The sequence below is a fragment of the Salvelinus namaycush genome, chromosome 32, assembly GCF_016432855.1.
Source record: "Salvelinus namaycush isolate Seneca chromosome 32, SaNama_1.0, whole genome shotgun sequence".
Classification (NCBI taxonomy): Eukaryota; Metazoa; Chordata; class Actinopteri; order Salmoniformes; family Salmonidae; genus Salvelinus; species Salvelinus namaycush.
Window position 1 is genome coordinate 15,666,596 of NC_052338.1, and position 24,754 is coordinate 15,691,349.

The 24,754-nt window shown below is 43.7% G+C and overlaps 1 protein-coding gene across 1 annotated transcript in view; it reads left to right on the forward strand.

The window, feature by feature from the left end:
- The first annotated feature begins 809 nt into the window (after positions 1 to 809).
- Positions 810 to 24,754, forward strand: part of LOC120027421 (delta-type opioid receptor-like) — a 28,464-nt gene continuing 4,519 nt past the window's right edge. The window contains exons 1-2 of the mRNA XM_038972352.1: positions 810 to 1,054; positions 19,277 to 19,509. Coding sequence (XP_038828280.1) covers positions 810 to 1,054; positions 19,277 to 19,509 — 478 coding nt within the window. The remainder of the gene's footprint in view (positions 1,055 to 19,276; positions 19,510 to 24,754) is intronic.

Sequence of the window (24,754 nt, forward strand, 5' to 3'; positions counted from 1 at the left end):
TGTTGGAAAGGTGGCATCCTATGATACTGTCATGTTGAAAGTCACTGAGTTCTTCAGTGAGGCCATCCTACTGCCAATGTGTGTCTATGGAGATTGCATGGCGGTGTGTTCAATTCTATACACCTGTCAGCAAAGGGTGTGGCTGAAATAGCCGAATCCACTAATTTGAAGGGGTGCCCACATACTTTTGTATACATAGTGTATGTTCTGTCACATAGCCTACAATACGTGTAGAGATTAATCTATAGCTCAGCGGAATAGGCTAAAACAATTATCAGCCTACTATGCACAGCTTTGATGTCGTTAACCTATAAAAAAAACACTTGCAGCGCGCGAGTGTTTACATTATTCGACGTTTGGAGAGCGAGAACAAATCACTGCATGCACCTTTCCCACTAAAGGCTACCGTCAACATTACACAGGCCGATCCTCCTGAGAACAGGACTCCTCTCTTTCAACCAGACACAAGACCGAACAGTTCTTGAATCATCCTAATGTTCTGTGAACTCTAAACAGAAGTGAAATCATTTTTGCTTTTCCATTATTATTTTTGGGGTTGGGAAGTCTGTCATCGTTCTGTTTTTCATGTTCGACCCCTTGGTGAGACAGACCAACTGTAAACTGTCCACCTCGCCCTTTGGCGCGTGAGGATCAGTACACACCTTCCAGCCAATAAAACGCCGAGTAGGCGAAACAAAAGCGCGAGCCGTGTCCGAATATCCGACCAGTAGTGCTTGGATAAGTTTTCAGCACCACAGACCAGAGAACAGTAACAGTAACAGTCACAGGCGCGCGACAGTCCTAGAGCCATGGAGCCGTCCACTGCCCCTGGTGCTGAACCGGCTGATTTCGACATGTACTCGGTGATTCCGTTCAATGTCACCTACCCGGACGACGAGATGGGGTTCGTGCCCAACGGGGAAAACTACACCCAGCAGCTCCCGGTTCAGAGCGCCTCCAATATTATAGTAGCCATCTCCATCACCGCGCTCTACTCGGTTATCTGCGTGGTGGGATTGCTCGGGAATGTCCTTGTGATGTACGGGGTGGTGAGGTAAGGCTTTTCTACTGGAACCACCGGTGGCATATTCTATTTAGTTTACTATCATTGGTGGGAACTTGCTTTTGAGATTATATGCCTATTATTGTCTGTAAGAAAGCATGTGAATACATATATTTGTGGGGATATGCGTGACTGAAAATGTACTTTTCTCAAGAAGGTTTTAGGCTATAGGGGAATCGTGTATTTCGTATAGAAATCATCAATTTTTTTATAGACCAATATCTCATGTGTGCCTCTCTTCGTGTTAGCTAAGCAAACCGTATATTTGTCAAAAGCAAGCACAGGACGCAAATCAATTATAAAATGAATGATTTCCTGTGATTTGAAGTTGATACACTCTATAATACATATATTTTTTTGTTGCTTTTGTTCAACAAGGATACATTTTTGCTGGCGAAACAGTAAATCAATGTTTACTCGCGCGTGAGGACCAAAGGAAAGAGAGAGTCTGGTGGAGAGTGTGCGTGTGTGCCTACTAGACAGCACTCAAAAGAGTACTCAAATTGGGCTATCTTTAAAAAAAAAAATATTATCAAATGCTCCCATTTTACAGACATTAATTAAGATCAACAGGATTAAATTATTAGCTATTCCCAATCTGCACCCTCCCCTAATTGAAATAGTACTGATGTCAGTGATGGGTTTATTGTTTATGATGACATTACCATGCTAAGTGTATTGTTAAGGATAATAATTTTGCCTACATCACAAAAATGCTCTAACAACCCCCCTCTGACATGTTCAAAGACATGGCCAAACTTGGAGGACTGAACCCACACAGTGTGTACTAAACTGAACCCTAGCAGTGTACTAAACTGAGCCCTTGACAGTACTAAACTGTCTGGCATTATAAGACAGTAAGCATCCAGTCTAGTAAACTGGATGTCCAGTCTAGTGCACTTACTTCTGTTATTGCCCACTGCTGTCAGACGACATAAAACCGTATCCAGTCTAGTAGCTCTGAATCCACTAATAGCTTTATTGCCCACTGCAGTCAGACATTATAAAACCGTATCCAGTCTAGTAGCTCTGAATCCAATAACAGCTTTAGGGTTGGAATTTCTGAATTATAATTCAATTCACACAATGAATTATAATTTAATTTGAATTGGCCTCACCCCACAGGAAGCAGAATTTGAATTTCATTTAAGGAAGAAGAATTGAATTAAAACCAATTGAAATCAATTCAATTTAGAAGTGAAACATGAAAGTCTCATTCATTTCACAAATATTTTATCAATGCCACTTATTAATGCAAAGAATATACACACCATTTCAAATATTAATTTGATTATAACTCAGATGTGAAGCAGTATTTCGCTTTGGCATGTCTCCATAAGGAAGTGTTTGATCTAATGCATTCTGGGATTTTTATTTTTCTGATATTTAGAACATTAAGGGAATTATGGATTATTATTATAGACAACCCACAACATGGTCTTAGAATATTTCCAGACCACTATAATTATTTTGAATGGTTTCAAGAAAATTAAATGTTTCAACCTTCTGCTATTGTAACCAAAAGTATGGGGATGTGTAGAATAAATAAGTCATTTGAATTTAATTACATTTATTTTAATTCAATTCCACTTCCTTTCATTCAAATTCTGCTTCCTGTGGGGTATGTCCAATTGAAATACAATTCAAATTCATGAATTGAACAGAATTAAAGAGCAATTCGCGTCTCAATTCATAATTGACCCCAATCCTGTTATATACAGTGCCTTCGGAAATAATTCAGACCCCTTGACTTTTTCCACATTTTGTTACATTACAGCCTTATTCTAAAATGTATTAAGTTGTTTTTTCCCTGTCATCAATCTACACACAATACCCCATAATAACAAAGCAAAAACAGGTTTAGACATTTTTGCTGATTTATTAAAAATATACTGAAGCATAAGTATTCAGACGATTTACTCAGTAATTTCTTGAAACATACTTTCTTGAAAAAGTTGCTGAACAGCTATTTTCTGGTACTTCAGAGATGTTGGATCGTGTTCAAGTCCGGGTTCTGGCTGAGCCACTCAAGGTCATTCCGTTCATCTTTGCCTCGATTCTGACTAGTCTCCCAGTCCCTTCCGCTGAAAAACCTTCCCACAGAATGATGCTGCCACCACCATGCTTCATTGTAGGGATGGTGCCAGGTTTCCTCCAGACGTAACGCTTGGCATTCAGGCCAAAGAGTTCCATCTTGGTTTCATATGACCAGAAAATCTTGTTTTTCATGGTCTGAGAATCTTTAGGTGCCTTTTGACAAAGTCCAAGTGGGCTGTCATGTGCCTTTTACTGAGGAGTGGCTTCCGTATGGCCACTCCACCATAAAGGCCTGCTTGTTGAAGTGCTGCAGAGATGGTTGTCCTTCTGGAAGGTTCTCCCATCTCCACAGAGGAACTCTGGAGTGCTGTCAGAGTGACCATCGGGTTCTTGGTCACCTACCTGAGCAAGGCCTTTATCCCCCGATTGCTCAGTTTAGCCAAGCGGCCAGCTTTAGGAAGAGTCTTGGTGGTTCCAAACTTCTTCCATTTAACAATGATGGAGACCACTGTGTTCTTGGAGACATTCAATGCTGAAAAAAATATGGTACCCTTCCCCAGATCTGTGCCTTGACACAATCCTGTCTCGGAGCTCTACGTACAATTCCTTCAACCTCATGGCTTGGTTTTTGCTCTGACATATATAGACAGGTGTGTGCCTTTCCAAATCATGTCCAATCAATTGAATTTACCCCAGGTGGACTCCAATCAAGTTGTAGAAACATCTCAAGGATGATCAATAGAAACAGGATGCACCTGAGCTCAATTTCGAATCTCATAGCAAAGGGTCTGAATATTTATGTAAAATAGTAAAAATTAATTTAAAAAATATATATTTTTTGTTTTGTCATTATGGGGTATTGTGTGTAGATTGCCAAGGAATTGTATTTACTTAATCAAATTTAGAATAAGGCTGTGACTCTTGACAGTAAGAGCATGAGTATGAACTCAGAGTATGAAGAGTATGAACTCTCCTCTCTGGTTTTCAGGGAAAAGATACATATAGTGGCCTCTTCTGCTGTCTCCTGTCAGATAATGAAAGGGGTTGTCATGACAATGGACATTAGTTGGTTTTCCGAGAGCCATATATTTAAGAGAGTTCGTCCAGGTATTAGAACGGATGCCATGTTAGCTCCTTTATTCTCAAAATGTTGGTGATGTACAATACGAGAGCGCCTCCGACAATTCCCTATCAAATGACTCGCTGTAAACAAGCAAAACAGAGCAGTGAATTTGACAGACATTTTTATTGATTAGCATTCGGGATAATGTGTATCCAAGTCGGTACTGTGTTATGGTCTCAACAAATTACATATCTGCTTTCACTTGACATCTTCATAGGTTTTGAAAACTATCAGAAATAAACAGCACAATGCGGAAGTGTCAATTATCACTTAGCAACAGCTGTGGAGGAGAAAGTGGTGCTCTCAGAACATTCAGACAGAAACCGTTTTGGCCAAACTCTCAAATATAGGACTCTGGTTTCTCCCTGTGGAGGTGCTTTAAAGGGGTTTTACTAGATGGTAGGCCTATACAGCTACGGACGGAAGTTACTTTTCGTAGCAGGTTAGGAGAATTTATGCAGCAGGTTAGGAGAATTAACGTAACAGGTTAGGAGAGTTAGATTAAGTTTACGAAAAGGGTTAAGGTTAGGTTAGCTAAAATGCTCTCCTAACCTGCTGATACAGTATGATATGTGTTCTCTTAAGTGTAAACAGCAAAAAGAAACATGGAATCTGATCTTTTGACTTCAGATTTATTCCACCTCCATATGTGGATCTGAATTCTGATACAAACTGAATCCTCCATATGCGACCTCTGTCTGGACGCACAGATCAGATTTTTTTGCTCTGAAGTGGGGTTTTCTTTGCACATGACCTGCCATTACCATGACTACCACCCCAAAATTTAAGGAGAGCGAGTGAGAAAAAAGACAGTAAGAGAGAGAGAGAGGAGAGAGTGTGAGGCAGTGACAGAAACAGAGACAGACAGAGAGAGAGTGGGTGTGTGAGAGGGAGAGAAACAGAGAGAGACAGGCAGAGAAAGCGGAGAGAAACAGACAGATTTAGTATTTTTGTATTTTATTAGGATTCCCATTAGCTGTAGCTGAAGCAGCAGATCCTCTTCCTGGGGTCCACACAAAACATGAAACATGACATAATACAGAACATCAAAAGACAAGAACAGCTCAAGGACTGAATTACACACATTTATTGGAAGAGACAGGAAGATATGAAGTGTGGAGAAAGTGGTGGCGTTGAGTTGGGTTCGATGCTTTCTGATTCTCTGAAACTGTGTGCTAGGCATAGAGTGATCAGCCTTACACAGGAAAGAAGCAGGAAAGAAAACATTGACTAGTGGAGTAAAATGAGTGTTTTAGCATCCACAGTCAGTCGCTATTGTTCATTCACTGTGAATAGTGATCGGCATTGGATATTCATTTTGAAAACACAGCACAGTGAGTAATTAAGCTATTTAGGAGCCATCTACAGTATCTCCCCTCCCTCTGTTCTAGAGAGCTGTTGACTGTATCCATCTGGCATTCCAGGCAGGCTAAATCAAACACTCAATGTATTTGAAAGAAAATGGATACTATTTGAACCCAGGTGTAGGCTGCTCCAGAGGGAGAGCTGCCTGGGTAGATATGAAGGCTATGTTTTAGTATCCACACTAGCATCACTTATAATACGTGCCCAATGCATTGCTTCATTCTGAGTGGTATGCTAGTGTGGATATTGGAACAGAGCCGAAGAAGACTCTTCTGTGATTACTGACTGAGGGGACTGAGGGGAGAGCTGGGGCTGACACCACCAATATTGTGGTTCATCCTTCTGTAACACAGCCCAGGTCAGAAGCATTCACTCTGCTAGACAGCCACACACACACACACACACACACACACACACACACACACACACACACACACACACACACACACACACACACACACACACACACACACACACACACACAGACACAGAGAATCAGTAATAGTGTGGAGATGATTGTACCCAATGTACTGTGCTATGACCTACATTTAAATGGCTAATGTTATGAATTAGAGTGTGCAGTTGATAAAAGGACTTCTTTGAGTGGTGTAGCTGATGTACTAGGTGGTGTACTTGGTTTATTCATACATAGGGCATAAGCAGAGCTGTCTTAGGAGGAAAACTCCCAAACAGGGGAGAATCATCCAATGAGCTTGAATAAGATGAACTCTGGTATACACCATAAGCTGACATCGTATAACTCTGATTAGGTCGAAATCCTTTCTTTGGGGAAATACATCAGGGTTTACCCAAACAAACAAAGAGCAGCAATTCCTGCCTGAAATATTGTACCCAGTGGAGTGGAAGCTTTAGTTGGGTGTTTTTTAGGATGGGTGTGAGTCAACACCGGCTCCCGTGTCTCGCTGCATGTCTACTCTCTTACTCAGCAGTGTGTGTGTGAAGTGTGTGTGTGTGTGTAACGGTCGTCATAGTCGTTCTCCTCCTCAGACGAGGAGGAGCATGGATCGGACCAACACGCAGAGTGGGTAGTGCTCATGATAATTTATTAAATCGAAACTGAACACTAACATGAAACAAAATAACAAAATGAAACAACCGACAACAGTCCCGTGTGGCACGAATAAAAACACGGAAACAAACACCCACAACACACACGTGAAACCCAGGCTGCCTAAGTATGATTCTCAATCAGGGACAACGATTGACAGCTGCCTCTGATTGAGAATCATACCCGGCCGAACACAAACATCCCAACATAGAAAATCACACATAGACAAACCCACCCAACTCACGCCCTGACCAACTAAATAAATACAAGACAAAAGAAAACAGGTCAGGAACGTGACATAACCCCCCCCTTAAGGTGCGAACTCCGGGCGCACCAGCATAAACTCTAGGGGAGGGTCTGGGTGGGCGTCTGTCCACGGTGGCGGCTCTGGCGCTGGTCGTGGTCCCCACCCCACCATAGTCAAACCCCGCTTCCGTGGCCTCTTTCCAATGGCCACCCTCCATATAAACCCCACTGGATTAAGGGGCAGCTCCGGACTGAGGGGCAGCTCCGGACTGAGGGGCAGCCCCGGACTGAGGGGCAGCCCCGGACTGAGGGGCAGCACCAGACTGAGGGGCGGATCCTGGCTGGCTGGCTCTGGCGGATCCTGGCTGGCTGGCTCTGGCGGATCCTGGCTGGCTGGCTCTGGCGGATTCTGGCTGGCTGGCTCTGGCAGCTCCTGGCTGGCTGGCTCTGGCAGCTCCTGGCTGGCTGGCTCTGGCAGGTCCCGGCTGGACGGCTCTGGCTGGTCCCGGCTGGACGGCTCTGGCTGGTCCCGGCTGGACGGCTCTGGCTGGTCCCGGCTGGACGGCTCTGGCGGATCCTGTCTGGCGGAAGGCTCTGGCGGATCCTGTCTGGCGGAAGGCTCTAGCGGCTCCTGTCTGGCGGAAGGCTCTAGCGGCTCCTGTCTGGCGGAAGGCTCTAGCGGCTCCTGTCTGGCGGAAGGCTCTAGCGGCTCCTGTCTGGCGGAAAGCTCTAGCGGCTCCTGTCTGGCAGACGGCTCTGAAGGCTCAGGACAGACGGGCGGCTTTGAAGGCTCAGTACAGACGGGCGGCTTTGAAGGCTCAGTACAGACGGGCGGCTCTGACGGCTCGGGACAGACGGACAGCGCTGGGCAGGCAGGCAGCTCAGACAGCGCTGGGCAGGCAGGCAGCTCAAACAGCGCTGGGCAGGCAGACAGTTCAGACAGCGCTGGGCAGGCAGACAGTTCAGACAGCGCTGGGCAGGCAGACAGTTCAGACAGCGCTGGGCAGGCAGACAGTTCAGACACTGGCTGCGCTGGAGAGGAGGAAGGCTCTGACAGCGCTGGACAGGTGGGAGCAACTGGAGAGAGAAGACGGAGAGACAGCCTGGTGCGGGGGGGGCTGCCACCGGAGGACTGTTACGTGGAGGTGGCACCGGAAAAACCGGACCGTGAAGGAGGACACGCGCTCTTGAGCACCGAGCCTGCCCAACCTTACCAGGTTGAATGGTCCCCGTAGCCCTGCCAGTGCGGCGAGGTGGAAAAACCCGCACTGGGCTATGCTGGCAAACCGGGGACACCATTTGTAAGGCTGGTGCCATGTATGCCGGCCCGAGGAGACGCACTGGAGGCCAGATGCGTTGGGCCGGCTTCATGACACCCGGCTCGATGCCCAACCTAGCCCGACCAGTGCGGCAAGGTGGAATAGTCCGCACTGGACTAAGCACGCGCAAAAGAAAACAGGTCAGGAACGTGACAGTGTGCGTGTGCGTGCATGTGCGTGTGTGTGTGTGTGAGAGAGAGCTCTGGAAGGAGTAGTGTGTGTTTGGACAGGGAAGTGGTGGGAAGCGAAGAGGGGTAGAGGGCACTTCCGCGGAGTATGGAGGAAACAGTGTTGGCAGAAATTATGACAGATCAGAGCTGCAAATACACATTTTTACATCTTTCCCATATTCAAGTCATTTTAAACATAATCAAAGTTATTAGCCTTATGAACATAGAAACTTGGTTGTTGTTTCTGTGCCACAACTGTTAAAAAATGTATACATCATTACTGGTAATCAGAATGTGTTCTTAAGTGTGAGTTTGGTGTGAAGTGTGATTTTATGATTGCTTACTAAAATGCTGTTGTTTAATGACCCTAAAAAGCTATTGTTTACCTTCCCTATTTCTAAATACATCATGTCTAGTTGGGCACCACTCAGATTATATTTTGGCCCACCAAGCCCAAAAGTCTGAGCACTGCTGGTCTAAATGGTCTAAACAAATGTTCTAAACAGTAAACTTATTGAATGAAAGACCCTCATAAAAGAGTGAGTACTCTTTTGACTATCTCCAAGGAGTGTGACAAATGACGGTTTGAGTCTGCGTCTCCCATGCGCCACATGACTGTGTCAGCCCTCTGAGCTAAAGCCTAGGTAATAACTCATAGAGCAAACACAACTTTTCAGGTCTGAGTCAAGGTTAGCTATCAAGCAAGCATGGTTTACCAAACCACCTCCGTTACAGCAGCAAGACACAAAGTATGTGGACACCTGCTCGTCGAACAACTCATTCCAAAATCATGGGCATTAATATGGAGTTGGTCCCCCTTTTGCTGCTATAACAGCCTCCACTCTTCTGGGAAGGCTTGCCACTAGAAGTTGGAACATTGCTGCGAGGACTTGCTTCCATTCAGCAACAAGAGCATTAGTGAGGTCAGGCACTGATGTTGGGCGATTAGGCCTGGCTCGCAGTCGCCGTTCAAACCATATCTGTATGGACTTCACTTTATACACGGTGGCATTGTCATGCTGAAACAGGAAAGGGCCTTCCCTAAACTGTTGCCACAAGGTTTGAAGCACATAATCATCTATAATGTTAAAGTTTATGTTAATGTTTAAGCGTTAAGATTTTCCTTTACTGTAACTAAGAGGCCTAGCCCGAACCATGAAAAACAGCCCCAGACCATTATTCCTCCTCCAAGTATGATTCATCAATCCGGAGAACGCGTTTCCACTGCTCCAGAGTCCAATGGTGGCAAGCTTTACACCACTCCAGCCGACGCTTGGCATTGCACATGGTGATCTTAGGCTCCCGATGAATAGTTTTTGTGCTGATGTTGGTTCCAGAGGCAGTTTGGAACTCAGCAGTGAGTGTTGGAACTGAGAACAGACCATTTTTACACACTACGCGCTTCAGCACCCGGTGGTCCCGTTCTGTGAACTGGTATGGCCTACCACTTTGCGGCTGAGCCGTTGTTGCTCCTAGACGTATCTAGTTCACAATAACAGCACTAACAGTTGACCAGGGAAGCTCTAGCAGGGCAGAAATTTGATGAACTGACTTGTTGAATGTCACTGAGTTCTTCATTAAGGCCATTCTACTGCCAATGTTTGTCTATGGTGATTGCATGGCTGTGTGCTCGATTTTTATACACCTGTCAGCAACGGGTGTGGCTGAAATAGCCGAATCCACTAATTAGAAAGCGTGTCGACATACTTTTGTATATATAGTTGATCTTTTCATGGTGTGCTGCCTTTGGCTGAAATGGACACACATCGGACTGGAGCCCAGTGAACATGGTTAATACTGGACTGAGTGATTAACTTGTGGTGACAGACATTGATCAATGGCTCTGGGTGTACGTACCCAATATACAAATGTTGCCTGTGGTCTGATGAAGCTGTGATCAATAAGACAATAATCAATATTCACCAGCGTCAGGAGAAGGAAGTATTCAATGTCCATCCTGTTTGTCCTGGAACCAAGGCCACTGACTGACGTTTTTAAAATGACCCTCTGTTCCCTGCTGCTGTGAATCTAACAAACACACACACATGCACATACAGACACGACCCTCTGTAGCCTGCAACAGTGATTCTAACAAGGATCTGCCTCCTCCATATGTTGATTAACCTCTAAGGCAGTAGTTTTCACCCCGTGGTCCATGGTACTTTTTTTTGTGCAATTTATTTTCCTTCAAAAATAAAAACAGTTGGGGGTATTAATTATATTATAAGAAATGTTAATTTCTAATTGTTCATAATAATAATAATAGGCCTTTTAACTGATTCATTCACGGATAAAACGGACTCCAAATTTGTCCGGCAAGATAATTAATGTTAAAACATTTAGTGACATTTAGTGACAAATAATGGTCCTCAAGAGGTTTTGACGGTGATTTGGTGGTCCACCGAATGGAAATGGTTGTGAACCACTGCTCTAGGCACACGAGATGACAGGGCAGGACATCAATGACAGCTCCACAGCTACCATCCCCAACTAGACTGACATCTGTGATACTATCACAGTTACACTTCATGTTTCTCATTTTGAACAGCATGATTTAACATGACATTGGAAGAAAATATCCCATTGTTTTCAAGATTTTCAGGCTTCCAACAAGGAGAATGGACCACCCCTATGAATTTGTGGCATTAGCTAACTACTACAGGTCCAGAACCAGTTAAACGGATGGCATGAACAGAGTGGGCACCGTGGGAAAATATCAAAAACTCATCTTCTCCATCCTCTTCTATGATTTATGCATGCACAGCTGTCATCCTCAAAGGGAAATGGAACGTAGCATGTGGTGAAACCTGCCTTGGTGCTGTAACCTGATGAGAAGATGCTTCAGGTTGTCAGATACACCCCCTTTAAAGATAGCAGGGAGGGACCGCCTATCTTAGCCAGTTCCTTGAAACGACTGTACCGTACAGTGCTGTGCAGAACACTGTATCCTTTCATCAACTTGCCAGTATCTGGCCACTTGTGTGCTCTCAGCTCCTGTATGTGTGCCCCGACCACGCCAGCTCAGATCAGGGCTAGCGATAATGATTCTACATACGCAGAGAGCAAACCCATCCAAGGGGTATAACGACTGCCTGTGGTTCACCGTCATTTTATAAATACGAAAAATATAAGAATGAACATGTAATATCTAATTCTCTCCTGCTGACAGTGGCGCTAGGGAGCACAGACAGATTCATAGATGAAGTTATGCTGAATCAAAGGGTTCTAACAGACAGAGAAAGAAATCTCCCATCAAGAACAATCTTCTTCCCTAGCGGTAAAAGAGTCTGTAACCTGCTGTAGTCTGACTCAGAACACATCTGAGCACCGGAAACTTCAGACAATAGATTTACTCTGTCTCTGGCACCCCAGTACATGACTCAAAGCAATATTTCCTAAAACATATCTTCCTTGCCCCAGTGAGATATAGTTGTGATACACTATGAGCAGGTTCACAGCAATGGAATAGTGATGTGTTTGTACAACAGAGACCCATTTAGAAACTACAGTGCTTCTGACCACAGATGGGATGCATTATAGATGTAGGATCTTCATTTGAGCCAGTTTGAGCCAGGAAAAGAATCCTGCAGCAACAGGAAATGTGAATGGTTGTGTGAATTATAATTAATGGACATTTATGTAGGGGTTTATACATTTTTCCGCAAGGGAAAATCAAGTCTGAAATTTCTAAGTGGAAATGACAAACTTCAGAAGCCATTTTACACCTCAAATAAACAACACGTTTTAAATGTCCTGCATTGTAGGAAAGTTATCCTGTAACAGGGTGTTCAAATTAAGATCCTACATCTGTATACAGTACTGATATTATTACATTTGACAATACAATTGAATGTATAACTTTACAGCATATGAATGGAGCTACAAAGCTGGAAAAGCATATTGTATAAGTCAGGTACAGGATGCTGTTCGTTGGAGTGATTCTGGACAGATTTTTTTGCGTTCATCAATCCCTCCACCTAGCCTGTCTCTACTTTTAACAGTGGGATTGTGTAATTGCCATGGCTGCGTTTATGGTGTAGAGAGTGACTGATACCCTGGAGAGGCAGAGCCAGTAGATCAATGACCATCTTACTGACTGACACCAAGACCCAATACAGACAGAGATGGCGAGAGAGGGAGATAACCAACAATTAATCTAGTTAACCTTTTGTTTGAATAGAGACAGATGCAATTAAAACAGAAATACATTGAATAGACAAGATTTAGATCCACTGACCTGACCTTGTTTTAATTTAAAGCGTTTGTCCCTGAGTAGGCCAATATTACAATGCCTGTCACTGCTCTTCACACACACACACACACACACACACACGCACGTACACGCGCACACACGCAGTTTTGTTGTAAAGTCTGTTCAATGTCGGCCAGTTGACTTGACCTGACAGGGATCACAACACATCTGTCAGATGAACAATTAAGAAGGTCGCTTTCATGGACTATTTCAGTCGGAAGAGTCTAACCCTCCTGTGGGAGCCGTTGAAGCAGAAGAGAAATCAGCAAATCACCAGCAGCTCTCAGTCCACATACTCGACAGTCCTGTCCCCTCTCATCCCTAACCCACCATCAGTCTCATAAGCAAATGGGAGTGTAACGATTGTCCAGGAGTCCATTTTCCCACGCTGCTTGGTCCTTTGTTGGTGGGTGGTTCTGTAACGATTGTCATCTGGAGAAAGAGAGGAGGACCAAGGTGCAGCGTGGTAAGTGTTCATTATTTTAATAAACAACTGAACAAAACAACAAAAACGACAAACGAACAGTCCTGTAAGGTGACGGAAAACACTAAACAGAAAATAACCACCCACAAACAAAAGTGGGAAAACAGGCTACCTAAGTATGGCTCTCAATCAGAGACAACGATAGACAGCGGCCTCTGATTGAGAACCATACCAGGCCAAACACATAGAAATAGAAAACCTAGACCTACAACATAGAATACCCACCCACATCACACCCTGACCAAACTAAAAATAGAAACATACAAAGCAATCTACGGTCAGGGCGTGACATTAAGTCGCTTCAGATAAAAGTGTCTGCTAAATGGCATATATATACAGTGATCCCTCGCCACTTCGCGGTTCACTTATCGCGGATTCGCTATTTCGCGGATTTTCATAATGCATTTTTTTTTTTTTTTTGGTGCATTGTGCTCTGCATTCTGATTCGCTAAAAACTCACTCCCGCTTCTTGTATCAAAACATGCTACGAATTGTGCTATCATTTTGTCGTCTCGTGCAGTTATGTGTACGTACATAAAACAGCTTGGCAAATTTACATTAAGTTGGCCAAATTATCTTGTAATTTCGAACATCTCCTAAACCCATAATGTCGACGAAACGGCCTACACGTGAGTCACTGTATTTGTATACATGTAATAGTTGCTAATTGTAAAAAAAAAAAAAGTTTTCTATTTCGCGGATTTCACTTATCGCGGGTCATTTTCGGAACGTAACTACCGCGATAAACGAGGGATTACTGTATATTATATTACATTATAGCACACACATGCACGCACACAAACACAGACACAGACATACATACACATACACTCCACAGACCTAGATTAAAGCCCCAGTCTCCAGAATGATTTGGCTTGTAGTGTTTATGCACTAAGAGCTGTAAGTTAATAAATGTTATCGACCATATCTTAAAGAGGGAGAAAAGGAATGGGAAATCAATAGGCTACAATGTATTTATCACTGAGCAACAGGGATCAGGGTCATTCCACCTCAAAAAGTAGAAGAAGGAGGATTTTGACACCCACCATGTCAGATTGTTCTGAAATCATTTCTGTTGTTAGAAACAGACAAGATAAGCATTCCTGCAACATTCCTAATTTCTTACTCAGTCACCAGCTTCATCAAAAAGTGCATCGACGACGTCGTCCCCACTGTGACCGTACGTACATATCCAAACCAGAAGCCATGGATTACAGGCCATGTCTGCACCAAGCTAAAGGAAAGGGCTTCCGCTTTCAAGGAGCGGGAGACTAATCCGGACACTTATAAGAAATCCCGCTATGCCCTCAGACGAACAAGCAAAGCGTCAATACAGGACTAAGATTGAATCCTACTACACCGGCTCTGACGCTCGTCTGATGTGGCAGAGCTTGTAAACTATTAAGGACAACAAAGGGAAACGCAGCGAGCTGCCCAGTGACACAAGTCTACCAGACGAGCTACATGCCTTTTATGCTCACTTCGAGGCAAGCAACACTGAAGCATGCATGACAGCACCAGCTGTTCCGGACGACTGTATCATCACGCTCTCCGTAGCCGATATGAGCAAGACCTTTAAACATTCAACAGTCACAAGGCCACGTGGCCAGATGGACTACCAGGACATATTGAATATTATATGAATTTGGGTGTAACGGCTTGCTGAAATGACATGGAACGACCCAACAGGGAGTTAGGATTTGGAGCTTACAGTCACTGTCAAAGACTGACCAACGCCCAAAGCTGATTTCCATTTTCCAGTAAATGTTGTTTACTTCATTCTGAGTGTTGTTTGGTTTGATTTTGTTGTCCTTTTGGCTTTTGAACATCAATAGCTTTTATGGTGAACACACACATCTGGACCATTAACTAAATGGACTGTACAAAATATTCACTTAATGTATCCACAGAGCCATGCCGCACAGTGCAAAAATCTATTGACAAGTACCGTTCTCACTTAGGCACACCAATTTCAACACAGCATATTCTGTAACTCTTACAGCATTTTACATACAGAGCAATGGGCTATGACTAATAGAATACTGTTTTGAAGGCAAAGTAGGATAATATATAATATATCTCTATGAACACATTTATATTGTGCCGTCAGAGAGATTCTGACCCCATTAGGCCAATATCTCTAACTACTCTAGTGGCTCAGCCAACATGCTCCCCACTGGGCAAAAACTGGTTGAATCAACATTGTTGCTACGTCATTTAAATCCCACAAATCTACGTGATGACGTTGAATCAATGTTTTGGGGCAGCAGGTCACCTAGGGGTGAAAGATAGCCTAGTGGTTAGAGCATTGGACTAGTAACCAAAAGGTTGCTGGATTGAATCCCTGAGCTGACAAGGTAAAAATCTGTTGTTCTGCCCTGTACAAAGCAGTTAACCCACTGCTCTTAGGCTGTCATTGTAAATAAGAATTTGTTCTTAACTAACTTGACTAGTTAAACAAATGTGGAAAACTAATTGGATTTGCAAAAAGACATCAATGTAATGGATTTTTTTTCATGATAAATTCATGTTATTTGACAACTCAACCAAATTTAATTTTTAAAAAAACTGGACGTTGAACTGATGTCTGTGCCCAGTGGGTCTCGGGTCTAATTACAAAAAGGTAAAGAAAATCTTCTTTGCAGGAGTTTTTTTAGAGGAATAGAACATATCTGAACGCAGCAAATAATCCTAAGCGTTCCTCAAAGTGCTTGATCAGACACTAACAAGCCTGAAGTATATCAATTATCTTTAATCATTCAGAAAGAAATAGAACCGCGTATGAAGAGAATTAGAATAGCGTGTTTTGCTGTTCCACGCATGTTCAAGAGATCAATTAAGTGATAATGCCCGAGAAGCCGGTGTTTGGAGGATATTGGTATGGGTGTTGTTAGGCCCCAAACACCGGCTTTGAAGGCATTATCACTTTTATACAACGGGTTACCAACATATTCAAATAATGATGACATATTTTCATTAAATGTTATTTTGATTATTTTATTCATACCATTTCAACCTTCCACAAGATATAGTCCCGAAACAAATCTAGGGTTACTACCCAAGCCAGCTGGTCATTCGTTCTATTGGTTTGGTTGCCAGAGACGCGACGCGGACGTTCAGTCTTTTTGTTCTGTTTCTATGGACGCAACCAAGTCGTTCATTCTAAATGGTCCTTTGCATACTGGCTGGCAATGTTCTTATCCCTTGCTAACTTACAGTCACGTCAAACAGTGCAGACAGAAAAACAACAGTAGCTGCATTTGCTTAAGCTGTTTTCTTGTGACATTTATTTGGATACATCCATAACAATGAGCTAATGAGGCACGATTTTACCTGGCATAGAAAATGTGCTCTGTTGTTAGGACACTGTTGTTCAGAGTAGAAAGCCAAAACATTTTTTACATATTATATACATATTTAACTAGGCAGGTCAGTTGAGAACAAATACTTATTTTCAATGACGGCCTAGGAACAGTGGGTTACCTGCCTTGTTCAGGGGAAGAACGACAGATTTGTACCTTGTCTGCTCAGGGATTCAATCTTGCAACCTTTCGGTTACTAGTCCAACGCTCTAACCACTAGGCTACGCTGTCGCCCCAACAACACAACTAACACAATCACTTCAAACTGAAGCTGGAAAGACAACAAACTAGCTGCACTTCGTTACACTTTAGTTTTTTTCAACTGACATTTCTTTGTATATATCCATAAAAATGATGTCAATGAAACGCTGCCTTTCTCTTTCTCTCTCACTTGTCCCAACTCCCGACCCCGACACGTTCATTACTATGGGACGGTTGGAGATTGAATTTGAAAATTGAAACAATGTTGCAAAAGTCGGAGGGAAAGACAGCAAGTTTTATACAAATCTCCATTGTTGAAAACTAAATGTTAGTCTAAAAGAAATGTGAGACAATGTCTAGATGCTTTTTATAGTGGAGATGAAGTTAATAACTTCCCTGCCTGGGTTGATGAGACAGTGGATTGCACAGTCAGATGGAACAGAGTAAATAGGCATTTTAAAATCATATATTTAGCCGGTTGGAACTTGTGGAATAGACACCGACCGGTTGGAATGTGCTTTTAACCAATTAGCATTCAGGATTAGACCCACCCGTTGTATAATTATCTTTAATCACATGTTCAGAGAGAAATAGAACCATGTGCAATGAGAATTGGAATGACATGTTCCAAATGTTTCTCTGCTCAACATGTACATCAAGAGGCAATTAGTTCGAGCATCTGGGAAGTTAATGTAAACACAGGGACAAAATTCTGATCTACAGAATATACAGTTGAAGTCGGAAATTTACATACACCTTAGCCAAATACATTTAAACTCCGTTTTTCACAAATCCTGACATTTAATCCAAGTAAAAATTCTGTGTCTTAGTTCAGTTAGGATCACCACTTTATTTTAAGAATGTGAAATGTCAGAATAATAGTAGAGAGAATGATTTACTTCAGCTTTTATTTCTTTCATCACAAACCCAGTGGGTCAGAAGTTTACATACACTTAATTAGTATTTGGTAGCATTGCCTTTAAATTGTTTAACTTGGGTCAAACGTTTCGGGTAGCCTTCTACAAGCTTCCCATAACAAATTGGGTGAATTTTGGCCCATTCCTCCTGACAGAGCTGGTGTAACTGAGTCAGGTGTGTAGGCCTCCTTGCTCGCACAAGCTTTTTCAGTTCTGCCCACAAATGTTCTATAGGATTGAGGTCAGGGCGTTGTGATGGCCACTCCAATACCTTGACTTTGTTGTCCTTAAGCCATTTTGCCACAAATTTGGAAGTATGCTTGGGGTCATTGTCCATTTGGAAGACCCATTTGCTACCAAGCTTTAACTTCCTGATTGATATCTTGAGATGTTGCTTCAATATATCCACATAATTTTCGCTCCTTCATGATGCCATCTATTTTGTGAAGTGCACCAGTACCTCCTGCAGCAAAGCACCCCCACAACATGATGCTGACACCCCCGTGCTTCACGGTTGGGATGGTGTTCTTCGGCTTGCAGGCCTCCCCCTTTTATCTCCAAACATAACAATGGTCATTATGGCCAAACAGTTCTATTTATGTTTCATCAGACCAGAGGACATTTCTCCAAAAAGTACAATCTTTGTCCCCAAGTGCAGTTGCAAACCCTAGTCTGGCTTTTTTATGGTGGTTTTGGAGCAGTGGCTTCTTCCTTGCGGAGCGGCCTTTCAGGTTATGTTGATATAGGACTCGTTTATCTGTTGATATAGATACTTTTGTACCTGTTTCCTCCAGCATCTCCACAAGGTCCTTTGCTGTTGTTCTGGGATTGATTTGCACTTTTCCTACCAAAGTGCGTTCATCTCTAGGAGACAGAACGCGTCTCCTTTCTGAGTGGTTTGGCGGCTGCGTGGTCCAATGTTTATACTTGTGTACTATTGTTTGTACAGATGAACGTGGTACCTTCAGGCTTTTGGAAATTGCTCCCAATGATGAACCAGACTTGTGGAGGTCTACAATGTTTTTCTGAGGTCTTGGCTGATTTCTTTTGATTTTCCCATGATGTCAAGCAAAGAGGCACTGAGTTTGAAGGTAGGCCTTGAAATACATCCACAGGTACATCTCCAATTGACTCAAATTATGTTAATTAGCCTTTCAGAAGATTCTAAAGCCATGACATAATTTTCTGGAATTTTCCAAGCTGTTTAAAGGCACAGTCAACTTATTGCATGTAAACTTCTGACCCACAGGAATTGTGATACAGTGAATTATAAGTGAAATAATCTGTCTGTAAACAATTGTTGGGAAAATGTATTGTGTCATGCACAAAGTATATGTCCTAATCGACTTGCCCAAACTATTTTTTGTTTTCAAGAAATTTGTGGAGTGGTTGATAAACGAGTTTTAATGACTCCAACCTAAGTGCATGTTAACTTCCGACTTCAACTGTAGCTCTATCAACCCAAAGTGTATAACAGAAAATTCTACCATCCGCACCAACCGCTGTCATTAATGACTGCAAAATCATTTTAACTGAATTATCTTTCACCAAGGTTGAGATAAATTCAAAAGTAAATTTGGTAGGTGAATTGAAATTCAACTAATTCATGTCAAAATCCTCAAAGAAAACAACATACAACATCTATTTAACAAATGTCTCTGTCCACAGATACACCAAGATGAAGACATCCACCAACATCTATATCTTTAACCTGGCTCTAGCGGATGCCCTAGCCACCAGCACACTGCCCTTCCAGAGCGCCAAGTACCTGATGGGGACCTGGGCCTTCGGAGAGGTCCTCTGTAAGGTGGTCATCGCCATCGACTACTACAACATGTTCACAAGCATCTTTACCCTGACCATGATGTCTGTGGACCGCTACATTGCTGTGTGCCACCCAGGTAAAGGGAGAGAAGCATTCCACATGGCACCCTATTCACTTTATAGTGCACTAGTTTTAACCAGAGCGTATCCTCTCGCAAATAGAAATGAAAGGGTGCTTATGTAGCGTGGTTCGTTCTGCGTTGTGTGTTTTCAATTAGGACGCTGCCACAACTGACGGTCTGCTCGTTGAACTCTTTTTATTTGCCCTGCACACGAAGAGACAACACACACGTTACCCTTGGTGCAGTCACAGCTCTCCGGCACCTTGCTAGCCGAGGGTCAGGCAAAAGAGAGCCAAAAGGAATTAACAGGTGCTGCGTGCACACACTCGCTGCACAACAGCATATACAAGTAAAACTATACAGAACATAATTCTGACAAAATAAAAGACATACCTGCACACGAAGAGACAACACACACGTTACCCTTGGTGCAGTCACAGCTCTCCGGCACCTGCGCGAGCACATGGACACTCACTCAACCACTGTCACAAGTACTCAGAAGTTACAACAGATACCCCAGTCAGTGAGCTCTGTGAAACTTGTTAACATAAATTCCTACACTGTCCACACTATAACAAACGTATGGTTGCAAAACAGTACATTGTATAACCTTATGACGGTTTTATATTAAACAGTTTCGGAGCCAAGGACAACATACCTTGCTAGCCGAGGGTCAGGCAAAAGAGAACGATAAAGTGGTATGGGAATACAGATAACCCGCGATGGGCCAAACCAAAATATACAAAACTTTTACAATCACTTGTATGTACAATATTGGTATGAAAAAGTGTTTGTACACCAAATAAAAACATTAGCTATGCAGCTGTAATTAAATAAAAAAATACACAGAATTATTATTATTATTATCAGATTATTAACATCCCCTCTTGACCTGGCCTATTTGAATTGGTCCTTGTGTGCAATTTGGTGCGTAATCTAGGGGAACAACATCACACTGCTACATTCACCCCCACTGTTTTACACTAGATTATAGGCCCAAAACAAAACACATTACCTCAAAAGTAACAAAGCAAAGAAAGAAAAAAAATTCACACCCACCGGGCGACAGAGTAACCCAGTGTAGTCCCTTAATTCTAGACCCACAAATGGTCGATCAGCTGAAAAGCTATCCCGCGAAGGATTAGGAAAAATAAGGGGTAGCTAATCCCTTATTCAACCGTATACGAAAAATGCCATATACATTTTATGCCGATGGACTACACACAAAGTTACATGAATTGTCAAATATATTAGACAAACCCACAAATCATTCTAAGACATGCTTAGATTCCTACATTCCTACAAAAGAAAAGGTAGGCAATATCCTACCGTCACTGAGAAACCAAGAACTGTTTCATTTCCTGTGTAGACATAGTTTGGATTAGCCTATCCACTGGCTTAATAAGTCTACCTAGTCTAGTCCGAACACCCTCACCCACAAACCTAGCAGGAATGTCACAGACAGCACTAACCCTGCTCAGAGGTCTAACCTCAGGATGGGGAGTACTACAGATCCGCATCTCCGGAGCCAGCACACTTTCAGTTACCGACTCAACACTAGTAGTGTCAGACGACTGATCAGAATCCTGGTAGATTGTCACAGACCACACTGACGAAGCATCTTCAACCAAGGTAACATCATCCACACTGAATGGAGTTTCGCAATCAGAACTCTTGTAGGCTTCGGGGATATCTCTCTGGTCCACTTCTGCTGAGCACCCCTCACTTAAGGGGACTTCATACGGTTGTTCCACCTCACTTCCATCAGCCGGGACTTCACCATCCTCTTGGAGTATCCTCCCAGAAGACTCAGGAAGGCCTGCTACCCAGTGGACAGTCCTGGCGTCACTCCCATCCATTTGGCTGGACTTTGCAGACATCTCAGAGATCACGTCACCACTCGATAGAGATCCGTGACCCTCAGGTTCCTCCCACGAAGGTAAAGGCAGAAAGTTGACTGGCATAATCAGGTTCCTATGCACAGTTTTGATGCGTCCAGTGGTAGGGTGTTGGATACGATATGTGTTCAGTGAGCTGTTCTTTGCAACCACTATGTACACCACACTCTCCCAGCGATCAGCCAGTTTCTTCTTGCCCCTCTCCCCCTTGTTAGCAAGTAGAACTCTATCTCCCTTCTGCACCGAGTGACCCTTAGACCGTCTGTTGTAGACCTCGGCTTGTCTCTTTTGTTGCTTACTGGCATGCTGCTGGGCCAATGTCATGGCCTCTCTCAGATCCTCACCCAGAGACTGGACATACTTATCCACATCTACTGTGTCCCCATCCAACAGCACACTTTCAAACATAACATCTACCGGCAACCTAGGGGTGCGTCCGAACATCAAGAAGAAGGGTGGAAACCCAGTAGTCTCATGAACAGTGCAGTTATAGGAGAATGTCAATGTGTTCAACATCTGAGGCCATTTAGCCTTAGACCTAGCTGGCAGAGCTCTAATCATCCCACCCAGTGTGCGATTCAGACGTTCTGCTTGACCGTTACCCATGGGATGATAAGGTGTGGTGTGGGACTTTTCAACACCAGATAACTGAAGTAATTCTGCAATAAGTAAACTCTCAAAGTTAGCACCCCTGTCAGAATGGATGCAATCAGCGAACCCATAAATGCAGAAGAAATTATTCCAGAGAACACGAGCAACAGTCTTAGCAGACTGGTTTGGACATGGATACGCACAGGCCAGCTTAGTAAAGTGATCAGTCACTACTAACACATCAATAGACTTGTTGTTTGAATCTTCGGCCGTCCAGAAATCAATACACACAAGTTCTAAAGGTGCCGTTGTCACAATGGAGACAAGTGGAGCTCTTGCTTCAGGCTCAGGTGCTTTACTCAACACACATCTCTTACAGTGGGCCACGTATTCCTTGACATCCTTCTCCATAGATTCCCAGTAAAACCGCTGTCTCGTGAGCCACAATGTGCGCTGCTGACCCTGATGACCAGCATCATCATGAACTCCCTTCAACACAAGGCCTCTCAAAGACACAGGTACAACATACTGGAATATTTTCTTCTTACTCACTGGGTGTTTTGAGACACGATACAGAATCCCTAACCGCGTGGTGAGTTTCCCCCACTGTCTTAGAGTATAAACTGTTTCTTTAGCTTCAAAGACTCGCTCTCTCCTAGATGGGCGCCGGCCTCTATCTACAAAGAACATTACTCTGCTGATGATAGGATCCAGTGACTGGTTATCATACAGCTCCTTGTGTGTAAGGACAGGTAAAGGGCTCTGACCCATGGACATCAACTTCTCAAGGTGCTGCACATGTGAAACGGCCCTCACTGTGGCACCATCATCCCATCGGCGATGGGCCTGGAGGACAGCAGACACCTCTTCACAGGAAACCAACCCACTGACATCGTCTCCAGCTCTACTCAACTCACTCCCAGGAGCCATAGACGTTCCACAGCCAGCCTCGGGCTGCTCACAGGAGAGACGGAACATGTCTTGTACATCATCCAGTCGAAGACCTCTGGCTTCCTCCAGCAGGACATCATATGGAATTCTTGTCAGTCGGTGCAGAACTTTGGAGCGGACAAATGGCTCTCTGCTCAAAGCATCAGCAACGACATTCTTGGGCCCTGGTATGTACTGGATATCAAAATCAAAAGGTGCCAGCTTTGCAACCCATCTCTGCTCACATGCATCAAGTCTCGGCTTTGTAAGAATATATTTGAGTGGATTGTTGTCGGTCCACACCGTAAACTTATGCCCTCGCAGCCAATGGCTGAACTTATCATGAATGGCCCATTTCATGGCTAGAAATTCCAGCCGGTGAGCAGGATACTTGGATTGTGCATGATTAAGAGATTTACTAGCAAAAGCTATTGGCCTGGCTATGGCCTTCCCATCTTGCACTTGGGATAGTACAGCTCCCAAACCACTAGTAGATGCATCAACAGAAAGCAAAAATGGCTGAGAAAAATCTGGATGAGCCAGCAGTGCCTGGTCAACTAGTGCTGCTTTCAAAGCTTCAAAAGCGAGTTGACATTCGGCAGTCCAGTCTGCAGCAGTGAGCCTGCGAGAGGGACCAGGCCTCTTTCTGCCCTTGCCTCTCCTAGGCTTCTTCTGACCTGTAGTCAGCTGAAACAATGGCCTAGCAACCATGGAACAATTCTCAATGTAGTGTTGATAGTATACTACCATACCAAGGAAAGAACGGATTTTGCTAGGAGACGGGACACCATCAGCTTCCATCATCTCACTCTCAGTCACATTCAAAATGGTTTGAACCTTAGCAGGATCAGTGGCTACGCCCTCCTGAGAAATGATGTGGCCCAAAAACTTAACAGACCTCCTCAAAAACTTGCACTTAGACGGAGACAGTTTAAGATTGTGCTCCTGCAACCGCTGGAAAACCATCTCAAGTCTCTGCAGACTCTCTTCCTCCGTCTTAGCAAAAACCATCAGATCATCCAAATAGCAAAGGAGACTTAGAAAGTTTTGGTCCCCAAAGATGGTCAGCATCATTCTCATAAAAGTAGCTGGGCTGTTGCAAAGGCCCTGAGGCAAACGATTGTACTCGTGCAGACCTAAAGGAGAGGAAAAGGCAGTGTATTTCTTATCCTCTTCATGCAGTGGCACATTGTAGTACCCTGATGTCAAGTCCATTGTGCTGAAGAAGGCATTACCTCCCAGCGCCGCCAGTACATCAGCCTGATGAGGCAGTGGATGAGCATCCTTCACTGTGCGGGCGTTTAACCACCTAAAGTCAGTACATAGACGCAAGTCCCCATTCTTTTTCCATACCAGCACCAATGGTGAGGCATACTCGCTGCTGGATTTTCTGACGATTTCCTTTTCCTCCATATCATCCAGTGTTTCCCTGAGTTTTTGGTAATCAGCTGGAGAAAGCCTACGATAAGGTAATCGAAATGGGCGGTCATCAGTCAGCCGTATGCGATGGCAGAACTCTTTTGCCTCTCCACAATCCAGGCTATGTCTAGAGAACACCGTGTCATACTTCTCAATTAAACCGACAAGTTTGTCTTTCCAGAACTGTGAAACTGGACACTCCTCAACAGACAGGCCTTGAAGTCCAAGATTGCTCAGTGTACTGTTGTCATTAACTACACTGCCACCAACTGAACTCTTAGCTGTAAGACTGCCATGTGAGCTGTCACATTGTACTTTTGCCACGTTCTGGTAAGCAGCTTGCTGCTTGACATCATCAAAATCCTCCAATGCAATACAAGGGTACACATCTGCCACTTTAGCATTTCGTCTCAGGGTAACTG